The sequence below is a fragment of the Rhinopithecus roxellana genome, chromosome 5, assembly GCF_007565055.1.
Source record: "Rhinopithecus roxellana isolate Shanxi Qingling chromosome 5, ASM756505v1, whole genome shotgun sequence".
NCBI lineage: Eukaryota > Metazoa > Chordata > Mammalia > Primates > Cercopithecidae > Rhinopithecus > Rhinopithecus roxellana.
In genome coordinates this window covers 128,842,473-128,858,171 of record NC_044553.1, presented here as the reverse complement: position 1 = coordinate 128,858,171, position 15,699 = coordinate 128,842,473, and the positions used below count along the sequence as shown (strand labels likewise).

At 50.3% G+C, this 15,699-nt stretch overlaps 1 protein-coding gene across 3 annotated transcripts in view; it reads right to left on the bottom strand.

The window, feature by feature from the left end:
• The window catches only part of ATP10A (ATPase phospholipid transporting 10A (putative)), a 182,264-nt gene that overhangs the window by 34,595 nt on the left and 131,970 nt on the right, over nt 1-15,699 (bottom strand). For all 3 annotated transcript variants that reach the window (XM_030930129.1, XM_030930128.1, XM_030930127.1), the window contains exons 4-9: nt 12,983-13,089; nt 11,807-11,938; nt 9,380-9,510; nt 7,155-7,407; nt 3,197-3,414; nt 1,775-1,969 (exon numbers count right to left, since the gene is read on the bottom strand). In XM_030930129.1, the coding sequence (XP_030785989.1) occupies nt 1,775-1,969; nt 3,197-3,414; nt 7,155-7,407; nt 9,380-9,510; nt 11,807-11,938; nt 12,983-13,089 (1,036 nt within the window). The remainder of the gene's footprint in view (nt 1-1,774; nt 1,970-3,196; nt 3,415-7,154; nt 7,408-9,379; nt 9,511-11,806; nt 11,939-12,982; nt 13,090-15,699) is intronic.

Genomic DNA, 15,699 nt, shown 5'->3' with positions numbered 1-15,699 from the left:
GTAAGAAACAAAATGAGTTACACACACACACACACACACACACACACACAAACTGTTAAAGTTTCAAAAAGCTCAATGATAGAGCAACAGAGCCATATTTTTTTCTTGCTCTTTATTGAAAGAGCAAATGTCAAAACAACCAAAATATTGAATTAGCAATTCTTAAAACCGCAATTTTACCATTGCATCCTAGGTTCTGAATTACAGTAACAGCCTCCAGAAAAGTCAGGTGTTTGGTAACGCGAGGCGCATAGAGCCAGATTTTGATACAGGTGCTTTTCCTCTGGTCTTGCCATGACTGTAAATACGCTACATAGCCAGCTGGGAGACACAGGCACCCACACAGCAATCCCTGCTAGCTCCAAATGTCCTCGAAGGTGGCGCTCACCAACCAGTATGTGGGAACAGAAACGCACCCAGAGACGTGTTCACCTGCAACCTGAGTGTGGGTGATTGATAGGCTGTTCCCCAGGTGGAACTCAAGTCGTGTAACCTTCAGCATAAGCCTCAATGATGCTGTGGTCTCTCACCCTTCATTTAACATCTGTCAGGCAGGGTCTAACCTGAGAAGGGGCACTTCTGCAGGGGTACACACCAGAAGGGTTTTTAACTGAGGGCAGAGCCCAGAGGCCAGATGGGAGATGCTGAGGCAGCCAGGAGATGAACTGCGGCTTCGGGAAGTAGCTCCAGCCCAGGGCTGCCGGCATAAGCCTCAAGCCTGCTGGTCTCTGAGTGGCAGGCCTGTCCATTGGAGTCACTGGGTCCAGGTACTGCCAGACACGCTGCCGCAGCAGAGAGAATACAGGCCACCTTGTTCACCCCACATCACCTGCTGAGGAACCTGCTGGAACGGCTGACCCAGGAGGCTGGGAAGGGATCCTGGGAGAGTCGGGAGCTGGGAGGTCTATGACACACACCCACCCCATTCAAACATTCAAAGCTGCCTGGTTCCATATGCATATCGCTTCCGTGCCCCCCACACTGCCTAGCCCACTGCAACGCTTTCTGGGGTGCACTGGGTGATAGAGGAGCCTTCACACATACAACCTTTCTTCTCTCGGGAGAAAACCTTAATGTCAGACTGAACCAAAGCCAGTTTGAGCATTGCTATATTTCTAGTATCCTAAGTAGCCTCTCATCAATTCTCGACTGCTTCTCATTGAAGAACAATCTTCGATGCCCTCATAGATCCTCCCCATGGCCCCATGGCCCAGGCAGGCACCCCAGGCACAGAGAAGAGGCCGATGTGTCTCCGCCTGCATGGCTGGTAGAGTCAGGGTCCATGTGCAAGTTCCTTATCCCAGAAGCTGGGCCCCCGGCTTGTCTTGTCTTCTCTCCTGTATGGATCTGGGACCCTGAGGCTCAGGGAGGTTGTCCTGGGCAACCTCCCTCCGGCCCTGCCCCAGGCCAGGCAGCGAAGGAAGGACCCAGGCAGGCAGGGCCTCCACATACCCACCTGCCTACCTGAGGCTGGTCTAGCTGGCTGCCCTGTGTCCCTCCCCTCCCAGGCTCAGAAGGCATCTCTGGTGGGCTGTCCCCTCCCACTTGGCCCCAACCAGCCCCTGCCCACCGCAGCCTGGGACTGAGGCTGCAGAACCACAGCGCTGTTTTGCTCAGTATGAAGTGTCCGCTGCATCTGCCTTAGGTCACGATGTGCTAAGAGCACTTGCAGCAGGAAAGGGCTGGGTGCTTGCCCTCAGGAGGACTGACAACCATGGCCTGCAGTGTAGAAGGTCAAGGTCAAGGTCAAGCTCAGGGACCCTCCAGAACTTGCCTTTGTTCGTGGCTGATCCGGGCATGTGACGACGACTGTGTTGCAGATGGTGAGTGCGATAAAGAAATCAAAGACGTCAGACAGCTCGGGCGAGAGGTGGGCCAGCGGATGCTCCTGGTGCCTCGCCACAGCTAGGCTCTTGTCACACTCACTCACCTTCTCCAGCAGCTTCGGGTCAGGTGTGATGTCCTTCTCCTGGGGAGAAAGGGAAGCTGGCAGTGAGTCCCACCCAGTAGTCTGCCAAGGGTCTTGGGGCATGACTATTTAAGGTGCTTTGATTTTATCATAAGCTGTAAACAGAACTTCATCTCTAATATACATATGTGTCGTTTTATAATTGTAAATTACTTACGATTTTAATTGCACAAAATATACATAATTTCTATCTACTTTGTGAAAAACATGCTTCAGCTTGCCTTCTAGTCTTTTCATTCTACATTTAAGTTTTTCATAATCAAAATATTTTATGTACATATTGGTAGTTTCCATTTTCTCCAAAACATTATTAATTGTCTGAAGTTTTTCAGGCTTTTAAAAATCATTTAAAAACACATTTAAATGGACATGTCATCATTTATTTGACCATCTCTTTATCACTGGATACTTAAATTTCTTTCGGTTTTGCTGATGTAAATTACACATTGATAAACTTCCATAAGTAGCAATCCTTGGCTGAATCGTGAAATTGCTAGACGAGAAAGTTTGAATACTTTAAATACTCTTGACTCATATTGAAAAAGGCTGTCAGGAAACCTTGTTCCAATGCAGCCTCCCTCCTGCCAAGCGTGAGAGCCCCCACTCTGAGGGGACAGCGTCCAAAACTCTAGATCTCCCCTATTGAGATGGCAGCTTCTCCGTGGGTTTAGAAGCACATGAGGGAATGAGGCCACCACAGAGGGAGCACGGGGGGTTCTTCCCCTTTGCTGTGCTGGTAAAACATGGCGGAAGTGAAAGCCTCTTTCCGAGGTTATTGCTCACTTCTGCGCCTCTCCCTGCCTGATGAGGGTGGTCCATTAATGTCTGGGCGGCTGACAAGGCCAGGCAGAAAGTATTTTATGGATTTGCTCGTCTAATTAAAACTCCCTCGGGAGGGGTTGGCTTTGCTTTTTAGCGGGTGTCATCTCGTCCTGAGGTTTTTATTTGCTTCATTTGGCAGCACGGCTTCCTCTTTGTCACCCTTTCTGGGTGAGTCGCCAGCAATCCACCAGCCTTAGAAGCCGTGGCAAAGGGGCCCTGTCAGTGTCTTGGAAAAGACAACGGTGGAGAGAAAGTGTTGGCCAGAAAAGCTTTTGCTGAGTAGAGCCAAGCTGCCCAGCGACAGTGTATTTGTAGGATTAAATACAGACACTGTCCACGAGTGGGGGATGGTGAAAATGGGGAAGAGACGTGGCAGTGCCCTAGCAGGAGGCCCCGGACACTCACCATGGGGCTGCTGAAGGCCGTGTGCTTGGACAGCATGCTGGCCCTCTTGGCCTCGGCCCGGCTGCCCGTGCGCCGGTGGGACTTGGTACTCTGGGTTCTGTGCACCACCCGGACACTCTGGTGGCTCCCGATGCTGCTGCGCTGGGACACGGAGCCCCCTCTGGGCACCACCTCCTCCTCCTCCGAGTCAGCCTCCTGGTACCTGGCCAGACGCTGCGCTGTGGGGAGAGGGCGCAGGGTGAGGCATCGTGGGGGAAGGCTGGGCGGACGGAACCCATTCAGGGTGTTTTAGGTTCCACGAGGCTTCCGGCAGGGCAGCCCCAGAGGATTCACCACCCTTGATCTCTAATAGCAAGGGACAGAGAACATCTTCAGTTAGCTGCAACCTGGGGAGACTGATATTCTCAACTGTTTCACAAATGAGAAGACTGACTTTCATCTCAGAGAACGTAAGGAGCTTTCTAAGGTCGCATGACTTAGGGGAAGGGGAATGGGTTGATGTCCAGCTGGTTTGTTCAGGTAGAGCCCAGGTGTACATGGGGTAGGGTGGCAGGTGGCTGGGGGAGGGAGGCGGGACAGAGGGTGGCAGGCCTTCCAGTCATGCTGGAATGACCGTGCACACTTGGTGCTGAGCTCCTTGCCCATATGGACGGTGGGCACCACCTGCCCCTGTCCAGATGAAATGCTGTGGCACAGGGGGCTCACTCTCCTAGACTGCACAGCTTGGACCCCTATAGCCAGCGTTTGGACTCAGCTTTGAAACTCCATCCAAGGGGATCTTGACCATGATGTCGCTCAAAAGCCTGTAGAAGCCCCTGCTGAGCAAATTCCCCATGACCCCGTGAACGCGGGGCGAATTCCCTGCAGAGGTGGCTGCACTGCAGCTTCTTGCTAACCCATGGCTCTGAACCAGTCTTCTGGGTTTTGCCCAGTGAGGACAGCTTGCTTCACCGTGGATGAGCAAAAAGAGGACCATTCATGAGCTTTACTCATCAGAACAAGCGTTTCATCAGAACGTCAAGCACAGGCACAGTGCTGAGTCAAAGCTGCAGCGGCCTGTCAAGAGGCGGGAGAAGGAGATGCCTGTGGAGCTGACCAGCCGCGTGGACCAGGCCCTGTACCGCACACCTCTTAACAGGCCCTCTGTGAGAGCTGAGGAAGATGGGGGATAAGAAAGGGGAAGTCACCTGCCCACCGTCACGAGGCTGAGTACTTGCCAATGCCAGGGTTCCAATTCAGGGAGATCCTAATTCCAGGAGCAGACGCCCTGCGGATGTCTCACCAGCTCCTGGGTGACATCAGCCCAGTGCACTGTAGGCGATGACACACAAAACCTGGACGCATGACTCTGTCCAGCGTGAAGTGAGGGGCTGGGCTTCAGCCTCCAGGAAAATGGACCGGCCCGTCCCACCCTCCCCCAGCAGCGGTCCCGCACGTCCGGAGCTCCATGGAGCCATCCTTCAGGGCTCCCTCCTTCCCTCGGCGGCTGTGGGGGCCACGGTTGGTGTGTTGGTGTTCTGATTGGCAGTGGCCCCAGGGATGCCTTCCATGCCCTCAGGGAAGATGAGGCCCAAGAGCAGGTAATGTCCCCTCCTAGGCATGCACAGCCGGCCAGCTCCAGGTCATCAGGCCAAGCCGTCAGAGGGGGTACACCCAAGACTTCCACAGCTGGTTCTGGTCCATGAGCAGAGCTTGGGGTTCAGAGTCCATGTGAACCCCTTTATGAGTGAGATTTGGAGAGGTCAGATCGTAAGATAACTGGCTGATGACACTCCTTGCCTGGGTGCCTGTCAATAGCTGATCCAGACACTTCTCTAAAACACGCTGCTGAGACCCACGTGGTTTCGTTCATCATCAGGAAGCCCCCTGTGTCTTGAGGCAAGGAAACCCTCTGGTTTTACGGTAGCATTTGGCAATTGTCAGAATCTTTCTGTAATCTTAGTTGGCATCCTGCCCCAGGGAGCCTGAGCTTCCAACTTTATTATTATCTTTTAAATTTATTATTATTATTACTAATGGATAAATCAGCATTGTATACATTTACGGGCTGCAATGTGACGTTCTGATATGTTGCCGCATATAACGCGGCATGATTAAATCACGCGAATTAACAAATCTGTCACTTTACTCACCTATCACGTTTTTATGGTGAGACAGTTAAAATTTACTCTCTCAGTCATTTTGAAATGTGTAATACGTTCTTATTGCCTCTGGTCACTCGGCTGTGTAACAGATCTCAAAACCTATTCCTCGTGTCTGTCTGAAACTGGATCTCGGCTTTAAGGGCTGCTGCAGAACCCACTGCCCGGATCTCTGATCCCCTCAGGACTCTGCTGAGTTCTGTTTTTGAGAAGAGCACACAATGCACTGTGCTGCACCAGGTTTAGCAACTACGGGAGGGGAAGGGGAGGAAGGAGGGAGAGGAGAGGAGGGTAGAAGAAGGGAAAAAGGAGGGGGAGGCCGAAGGAGGCTGCTGGGAGGGAGGATGGGCGAGTGGATGGAGTATTGTCACTGATCATTTCTTTTGGGTGGCAAATAAAATTTTAAACAAAGTGGGCAATTTCCTCTGCCTTCTGTTTACTATGACTGCTTCACTTTATGTTGAGGAAGACGGTGGCTATCATGATAATCCTTGGTTTTATTTTTATTTTTATTTTTTTTTGAGACGGAATCTCGCTCTGTCGCCCAGGCTGGAGTGCAGTGGCCGGATCTCAGCTCACTGCAAGCTCCGCCTCCCGGGTTCACGCCATTCTCCTGCCTCAGCCTCCCGAGTAGCTGGGACTACAGGCGCCCGCCAGGTCGCCCGGCTAGTTTTTTGTATTTTTTTTTTAGTAGAGACGGGGTTTCACCATGTTAGCCAGGATGGTCTCGATCTCCTGACCTCGTGATCCACCCGTCTCGGCCTCCCAAAGTGCTGGGATTACAGGCTTGAGCCACCGCGCCCGGCCCTTGGTTTTATAAAACTCACAAAAGTGTCAGGTATTCGACAGAGGCCTCCCACCAAATCCTTCTAAAGAGCAGCTTCCTAGTCATGCCCGCTTGCATTCCCTCTGCCCGGTTTTAATTTGCTGTTTCTGTAGCATGCACTTGGCTTCTGTCACAGGCAGGAAATGGACCCCAGGCTGCAGTGCATGGTGCGCACTCCCAAGGCGCTGCAGTCCCAGGCATAGCCGTGGTGGGGACCCTGGTCCGCACCCTCTTCTGGCTGGGGCGGGGTGCTGGCTGCTGGGTTTCGGAAGCTGGTGTCTGCCCAGAGGACCCAGGTTGGAAGGGGGCAGCCACAGATAAGGAAGAGAGAGGTGGGAGTGGGGACCACTTCAATAATTGGGAGTGAGGCGATTCATCTTTCCAATTCCCAGGGACACTGTTCCAGGGGAGAGAATGAAGCATGAATTAGCCGGTGCCCTTCTGAGGATTTTATGACTAGAAAATGGATGGGTGACAACAGAGACATCTCTTTGTCCCTTGGTGTGGCAGAGCAAGGGGACCGGATGCCTTGGAAAGTGGCAGAGCAAGAGGGCAGGATGCCTTGGAAGGTGGCAGAGCAAGGGGACCGGATGCCTTGGAAGGTGGCAGAGCAAGGGGACCGGATGCCTTGGAAGGTGGCAGAGCAAGAGGGCAGGATGCCTTGGAAGGTGGCAGAGCAAGGGGACCGGATGCCTTGGAAGTGAGCTCCTGGCGGGTGGTTTGCCTGGTTGCTTAGGCGGATGCCTGGCACCCCAGACACTGCAGGAACAGGGCGGGCGGCCGTGCCAGTGCCTGCTCTATAAATAGCACCAGGCTTCAGGCACCTGAGCTGCTCTGACAGCCACGTCTTTATACTCCCTTGAAAATCAGTCATCCCTGAAGCCTGTGGGGTGTGTGAGTGTGTGTGTGTGTGTGTGTGTCTCCAAGCAGCTCTGGATAGAGCAGCTTTCTGGTTCAGCCCGGGTTGAGAGCCCCATGCTTCCAGACTCACCATTTGCATCATGAGAATATTCTACACCAGACACGGTGCATCTTCGGAAAACCATCTTGTTCTCTGTCAGAGTGCCAGTTTTATCTGAGAAAATGTACTGTATCTGCCCTAAGTCTTCCGTGATGTTCAAAGCTCGGCACTGCAGCTGCGAGTCTGTTTCTTCGTCATACAACTGTACGTCCTGGTTAATGAAGTACACTTGGCATGCTTTAACAATTTCAATGGAAACGTATAAGGAAATTGGGATCAAAACCTGGAAGAGACATGGCACACAGGATGAATGACCGTGAGGACAGGGAAGCCGGGAAATTCATCTATTTAAATAACAAATGACGACAACTGCAAGGAAGTAGGGACTATACTGTACCTTTAAGAGCTTAAATAGCTTGGTTTAGAGTCAGTATTGGAAAAGCATTAGAGTATTGGCAAAGAGAATACACTAGGACAGCTTATGGAGCAGCTGCAGAGCAAGGATCCACTATCGTGTCTGGAAGTATGGTACCCATGGCTTGGATAGAAGCAAGCAAGTTGTGCTTGAGAGAGGCTAGGACAGGAAAGAGAGAAAGAGAAAAAAAATCATGGCACAGTCAGTCCTCATAAGCAAGGTCACCTCACACCACACTCCACAGCGGCATTCGACCCCGGGCTTTCCCTGGGCTCCCATCTCCCAGGAGTACAACCCCACGTTCAGGGGACAGTGCAAACACAGCACAGTCTTTTTTCGGATACCGGTTCTGTGCTCTTCTTGTACAATGCAGAGGAAAGGGAAAGAGGCTTTGAGAAAAATATTCAGTGATGCCTTCATAATTTAAGAACAATTCTCCTCGAAAATAATGTTTACTTACTCATTTATTTTGGTAGAGTAACAGTATTGAACTAATGTTTACAGACTCAGAATATCATCCACAGACTAACTGGGTTCTCCTGGGAACTGAAGTACGTTAATGAAACACCAACTGCAGTCCTAACTCAAGGCTAGAACAAAATTTGCATTTTTTAAAAAACTAATTTAGACAGTTAAATGAGACTGTTTCCTGTTGTATGAAGCACACATAAGAGATAGCACAGGTTCCCTCCTAGGCAAAGCCTGAGCCAATGTCCTCTGGTCACTCAGTTCCCAGGAAGGTTGGTGGTGAACTCACTGCCCCCTCGTCCTCTGGACTCTGGGACCCTCCCCACTCTTTCACAGACCTTTCTGGGCGTAGATAGCCAGTCATTGACTGGGAGGTGTCAGGGAGGCGTGCAGATGAATAGTAATAGTAAGAATAACAAGTGCAGACAAATGCAGTGTGGATAACCTCAACTAAATCCCGAGCAGAAAAAGCACATTTACGGAAGGACTAGTGGGATCTGAAAGAAGTCTGGAGTTTTGTTCAAAGCCAAGGACTAGGCCAGGTGCAGCGGCTCACGCCTGTCATCCCAGCACTTTGGGAGACCGAGGTGGGTGGATCACTTGAGGTCAGGAGTTCGAGACCAGCCTGGCCAACACGGTGAAACCCCATTTCTACTAAAAATACGAAAATGAGTCAGGTGTGTGGCATGCCTCTGTAATCCCAGCTACTCTGGAGGCTGAGGCAAGAGAATTGCTTGAACGCAGAAGGCGGATGCTGCAGTGAGCCAAGATCGCACCACTGCACTCCAGCCGGGCAACAAAGCGAGACTCTGTCTAAAAAAAAAAAAGAAAAAAGAAAAAGAAACAAGAAAAAAACAAGAAGCAAAGGACTAAAGTTGGCTTCTCAGTTTTCACAACGTACCATGACAATGTAATATGTTCACATTAGGGAAAACTGGGTGAGGGATGTATGGAAACTCTCTGCAAAATTTATTTAGAAAACTAGATTTTATTTTGGAGTAATTTGAAGATTTACAGAAAAGCTAAAAGTCTTGCAGCTTTTCTGTAAATCTTCAAATTACTCCAAAATAAAATCTATTTTTTTTTTAAAAAGTAACCGAAAGGAAAAACAACAAAAGGAAAACAATGACCCACACCAAACCCTCAAAGTACAAGAATCTTAAGAACAGAAAAGGAAAATTTTGACTGAAAAATCCCCCAAGGAAAGATCCCATGGATGATTTAGGCTGAAAAATAAAAGGCAGAATCTAGGTGGATATATTTGCCGTCCTCCCAGATGCAGAATTTATAGGAAATTCTGAATAGAGTATGATGATTTTAAGTTCTCTTCATAAAAGTGAAGCAATTATTGTACAATACTGAGTATTGTTACCTGCAGAACTATTATCATTGTTAAAAATGAGTAAACTGCAGCTGTGACTGGGGATAAGGAGCTTCCATCAGATGTGGGGACATAAAATAATGACTTCTTCTCTTGATACCGCCATATCCACAGTCCATGTCCTGTAGTAATGTTCAAAGAGAAATGTCATTCATCCAATGGAAAAATAAGAACACTGCTAGCGCATATTAAAGCAAAACTTTAATATTTGTTACCTGACGCAAGCACATTTGGTTTTCTTAGTCAGCTTTGCCATGTCAGAAAAGCGAAAACACACGATGTTCTTGGCACCTTCGATCCAACTTCAGGAAGGAGGTGGGACTTGGTCTCTTCCTTCCACTGAGTTTCCCATTGTTGGTGCTAAGTGGCACCACTTGTCCCAACACAAGCCACCCGTGTGTTGGCAGCTGACAGTGTGAGGCACCAAGATGGAATTTCTTAACACACATCTCACGAAACACCAGTCTCATGAAATGTGCAGCACAAACAGCCAGTAGGCTCGGACACTGCCATTATCGTCCTTTCCTGAGATTCACAATTCACACATGGGAGGCTCTGGGAAGCCAACAGTAATGCACATTGCCTAATCCCCTGGACCCACACCCGTCTGGTCACGGAAGCCTTTCTCAGGTCCCGTACATCTGTATCTCATGCCACTGGGCTAAGACCACCTCACACCCACTTGGTGTGGCCCCACATGGAACCTAACTGCTAGCCCCTTCTTTTTTTTTTTTTTTTTTTTTTTTTTTTTTTTTTTTTTTGAGACGGAGTCTCGCTCTGTCGCCCAGGCTGGAGTGCAGTGGCCGGATCTCAGCTCACTGCAAGCTCTGCCTCCCAGGTTCACGCCATTCTCCTGCCTCAGCCTCCCGAGTAGCTGGGACTACAGGCGCCCGCCAGGTCGCCCGGCTAGTTTTTTGTATTTTTAGTAGAGACGGGGTTTCACCGTGTTAGCCAGGATGGTCTCGATCTCCTGACCTCGTGATCCGCCCATCTCGGCCTCCCAAAGTGCTGGGATTACAGGCTTGAGCCACCGCGCCCGGCCTGCTAGCCCCTTCTTATGACTCAAAGCCATGTTTTTGTTCTCTTTTCATGAAGTTCCCATTAGGAACATTTGTGCTTCTCCAGCTCTTAGCCTTAGTTCGGCACCAGCTTACTGATACTTCTGCCCCTGGAATTACCACCACTGCTGTGATGAAAGCATTCTTCCACTAAGAAATCATCAATTCAGAAAATCACATTACAGTCAGCCCTCAGTATCTCCTGGGTTCCATATCCATGGATTCAACCAACCGTGGACCAAAAATATTAGGAGAAAAAAATTCTATCTGTGTGTATTCCCTAAACAACCCAGTATAACCATTATTTACATGACATTTACATTGTGTTCGGCATTGTAAGTAACCTAGAGGTGACTGAAAGCAGGGGTCCCTAACCCCAGGCTGTGGACTGGTACTGGTCCATGGCCTGTGAGGAACCGGGTGGCACAGCTGGAAGTGAGTGGCAGGCGAGTTAGCATTCCCACCTGAGCGCCGCCTCCTGTCAGATCAGCGGCAGTCTTCGATTCTCACAGGAGCACCAACCCTGTTGTGAATTGTGCATGGGAGGGAGGGATCTAGGCTGCACGCTCCTGATGAGAAGCTAACTGGTGCCTGATGATCTGAGGTGGCACAGTTTCATCCCTAAACCACATCCCCTGCTACCCCCACATCCGTGGAAACACTGTCTTCCAAAAAACCAGTCCCTAGTGCCAAAAAAGGTTGGGGACTGCTGATTTCGAGTCCAGAGGAGGGTACAGGTAGGTTATATGCAAACACTATTCCACTTCTTATCAGGGACTTGAACATCTGAAGATTTTGGTATGGTGGGGGAGTCCTGGAACCAACCCACCACGGATGCTGAGGGACAGCTATACTCTGCCATGCCCATTCACCCAGGCGTTTCCATGTGGCCTGTGCTGATGCAGGCTGCCCTTGAGTTCAAGTCGGTGAAAAGCCGGGGTTTTAACTTTAGAGTGCTAGGTTTACATGTTTGGGGGCAGCCCACCGAGTTCACCTGGAGCCCACTCATTTCTTTTTGTTTTTTTTTTTTTTTGAAACAGAGTCTCACTCTGTCATCCAGGCTGGAGTGCAGTGGTGCGATCTCGGCTTCCTGCAACCTCCGCCTCCTGGGTTCAAGCCATTCTCCTGCCTCAGCCTCCAGAGGAGCTGGGACTATAGGCGCCGCCACCATGCCTGGCTATTTTTTTTTTTTTTTTTTTTGTATTTTTAGTAGAGATGGGGTTTCACCATGTTGGCCAGCTGGTCACCAACTCCTGACCTCAAGCGATCCTCCCACCTCGGCCTCCCAAGGTGCTAGGATTACAGGCGTAAGCCACGGCGCCCAGCCCCCACTTATTTCCGCTCTGTCTAGGAGACTTACCGACTGCTGAAAACAGAGACATGCAAACAAGCAGCAGGACACACCAGAGAACGTCGCCGTTCATCTGCCTCTCCAGCTTGCTGCGCTTGTAGCGGGGCCCACTGTTGTTCAGCAGAGCTTTGGTTTCATGACCTGTTAGGGAGGACAAAGGACACGGCAAGTCAGAGCCCAGAGCTCAGGGACCAGCTGCACGGACGGCGTGGAGAGAATTCCACGCTGCCATTCACTGGTGCTTAGGTGAGAAGCTCAGGCAAAAAAGCAGGGTTTAAAATGAATCTTACTTCCTGTTGAATAGGTCTGAAAATAAAAAAAAAAAATGAAATTAATCTTATATGTATAATGATTGTGGAGAAAGAAATGGAAAGAAATACACCATGCCAAGAAAGCAGGCTTTGGGTTGAGGTACTATTCAAAGAATTTTTGCTTTTGCTTCTTTCCGGTTTCCTAGTTTTCCAAACTTTCTACAATGGGGATACATTACGCTTTCTTTTCCCTTTTTTTGAGACGGAGTCTTGCTCTGTTGCCCAGGCTGGAGTGTAGTGGTGCAAACTCGGCTCACTGTAACCTCCCTCTCTCAGGTTCAAGAGACTCTCCTGCCTCAGCCTTCCTAGTAGCTAGGACTACAGGCACAGGCCACCACGCCCCGCTAATTTTTTGTGTGATTTTAGTAGAGATGGGGTTTCACTATGTTGGCCAAGCTGGTCTCAAACTCCTGACCTATGATCTGCCCGCCCATCTCAGCCTCCCAAAGTGCTGGGATTACAGGTGTGAGCCACCACATCTGGCCACGTTGTTCTTTTTTTTTTCCTGAGACAGAGTCTCACTCTGTTGCCCAGGCTGGAGTGCAGTGGCGTGATCTTGGCTCACTGCAACCTCCGCCTCCCAGGTTCAAGCGATTCTCCTGCCTGAGCCTCCCCAGTAGCTGGAACTACAGGCATGTGCCAGAACGGCCGGCTAATTTTTTGTATTTTCAGTAGAGACAGGGTTTCACTGTTTTAGCCAGGATGGTCTTGATCTCCTGACCTTGTGATCCGCCCGCCTCGGTCTCGCAAAGTGCTGGGATTACAGGCGTGAGCCACCGCGCCCGGCCACGTGATTCTTAGGAAGCAGCGAGGGAGAAGGGCTGGAGAACACAGTGCCGCCTGGCGGCAGGTGGTGCCAGGTGCCCCAGCCTACCTGCATAGATGACGATGCCGACGACTGCGTCCGTGTTCCTGAGGGTGCAGCCCCGCAGCAGTAGATTTTCTTTATACAGCCCGGCTTTTTTCCCGTTGTCATGTATGCTGTGGAGGGGAGGTTGGCACGTGTCATGTGGTTGCAGGCATGTACCTCATGTCTTGGGCGGCACTGCCTTGAGGAAGGAAGGCCCTGACATGATGAAAGCTTGGGGATGCCGGGATCTGGACTGGGAAGGGAACAGGGGTCCCCGAGGGTGGGTGACTCGCCCTGTGGGTCTCTGCAAGAGCTGAGACGGGACTGCTGCTCACTAGTCACTGGGCATCCGGACGCAGCTCGAGGGCCTGGTGTTTGTTTGTTTTGCAGATGGAATTGTTTTCACTCCAGGACTGACCACCGCTAGGAAGGGCAAACCCCCAGCCGGCCAAGGAAGGCCTTGCTACGTGGTCTCTGCACATCTCCTGCTCAACACAGGAAATGTTACTCCTAATCACAGCCTCAAGTTGTCATAAAAAAAAAAAACACTTTTCTACAAAAGGGGATGATATTGGTTTCATTTTTAACATCCTTTTCTCTTACAAGAAGTTATAAAGTTATTAGAAATATTAATATATGTGGTCTGAAATGTGGTAAATTCCATGAGACAATTCTATAAATTCTGTTTTACTGCTATTTAGATTCAGAGGGACAGTCCAAGCTTAAGCTTGTCCTCCTGGCCCACTAATGACCCAGGCTGGCTGGGCAGCCTTGGGCTAGGATCGCACTGGGACAGATGTGGCCCCAGAAGCCAGACGCACAGGTCACAGGGGGAGGCCTCATAACCGGAACTGTAGCCCAGGCCTGCTATAGTTTCAGGTTTCCAGAACAGCAGCAGGGGCCCAGCCTAACCCACCCCAGGCAGGGCCACCAAGGGAGTGCCTTCCAAGAGGCCATCTTTTCACACCCACACTTGCTCCACACATATTCCCCACACTCTCACAGCCCAAATGCTTCCTGTGTGGCTCTTAGCGGCTCACCAGGGACCCCTGCAAGGTTTCCCTCCTGCCAACTCTTAGCCTCCTGACCAGGGAAATAAGCCTATGTCCTAGTGAAGAAGAGAAGCTAAACAGTAAAGGCAAGGCTGAAATGCAAGCTGGGAGGATACATTTTCTACAAGTCAGTTATTTACCCACAGCAAGGGTTCTTCACCGGAGCAGACACAGGGAGCCGCACAAGGGCTATTCAGCCAACGCTGTGTCTACTGCTCCCTTGGCAATTCCAAGACGGAGTAAGGTTTTCCTTTAAAGAGAGATTCGAGACGGCAAACCACTTTGGCAGCCACAGCACTGACAGCCTGACAGGTATGAGACATCCTTAGGTACAAAATCCTGCTCCACACTTCTGGAGTGAGGACCCCCTCCCACGTGTCTCCCATGGACTTCTCCAGCGACAGCCAGACAAAGACACCATTGCACTGGGACAGCAGAAAATAACAAATCATCTCTAAGTTCAGGTTATGCTTATTAAGGACAAATGATAAACTTAATAGAAACAAGAAAAATGGTCTACATTAAATGTTCTTAATTGTGACACTGACTTTTGAGCAACTACTGTGATTTCTGATGAGTCCAAGCCAGATGGAAACTTGGCACTTTATACAGGTGCACTGACCTACACAGGTCCATGCCAGAAGGACGAGTGAATGTGAGAGGACGGGAACACACTCACTCCTGCGTGAACAGCCCCACATCAGAAAGGGGAGGCTGGAGAACAACATCACGAACAGGTGCCTGGTGCCTGGGCTGGAAGCTGCCTTGGGCTTGTGAGAGAGAGGGGCCCGGCCGAGGGCAGCACAGGCCCAGGACCACACAGGCACGAGGCTCAACTCCACAAAGATGCACACAAGAACGTCATCCGTCAGCTCCTTTGTCATGGGCTGAGCTGTGTCCCCTCAGAATTCAGCTGGTGAAACCCTAACTCCCAGGACTACAGAATATGGCTGTATTTGGAGGCAGCGTCTTTAAAGAGATCATTAAGTTAAAATGAGGTCCTTTGGACAGGCATGGTGGCTCATGCCTGTAATCCCAGTACTTTGGGAGGTTGAGGCAGACGGATCACTTGAGGTCAGGAGTTTGAGACCAGCCTGATCAACGTGGTGAAACCCCGCTTCTATTGAAAATACGAAAATGAGCTAGACATGGTGGTGGGTACCTGTAACCCTAGCTACTCGGGAGGTTGAGGCAGAAGAATTGCTTGAACATAGGAGGCAGAGGTTGCAGTGAGCTGGGATCATGCCACTGCACTCCAGCCTGGGCGACAGAGCAAGACTCCGTCTCAAAAAAGAAAAAATGAGGTCCTTAGTGTGGGCCCTACTCCATAGCACTAGGTCCTTCTAAGAACAGAAGATTAGGCCACAGAGACACAGAGGGAAGACCATGTGAAAGCGCAAGAAGACATCTTGCCATCATAAGCTAATGAAAAAGAGACTCGAAAAGCGCCAGTCCTGCAGACACTTTGATCTCAGATTTCCCGGCCTCCAGAACCAGGAGACAACAAAAGTCTGTTGGTAAAGCCACCCAGTCTGTGGCACTGTTTCGGCGGCCCAAGCACTCACACACATCCTTTAACATTTAATGAAGCCACTTAGAAGGCCTCATGCAGTCCAAGTCCCCAGGTCTGCTGACTCATCAGACCCATGTCTTCCAAATCAAAACTGGATGAGAGAACCGTCTGGTTAG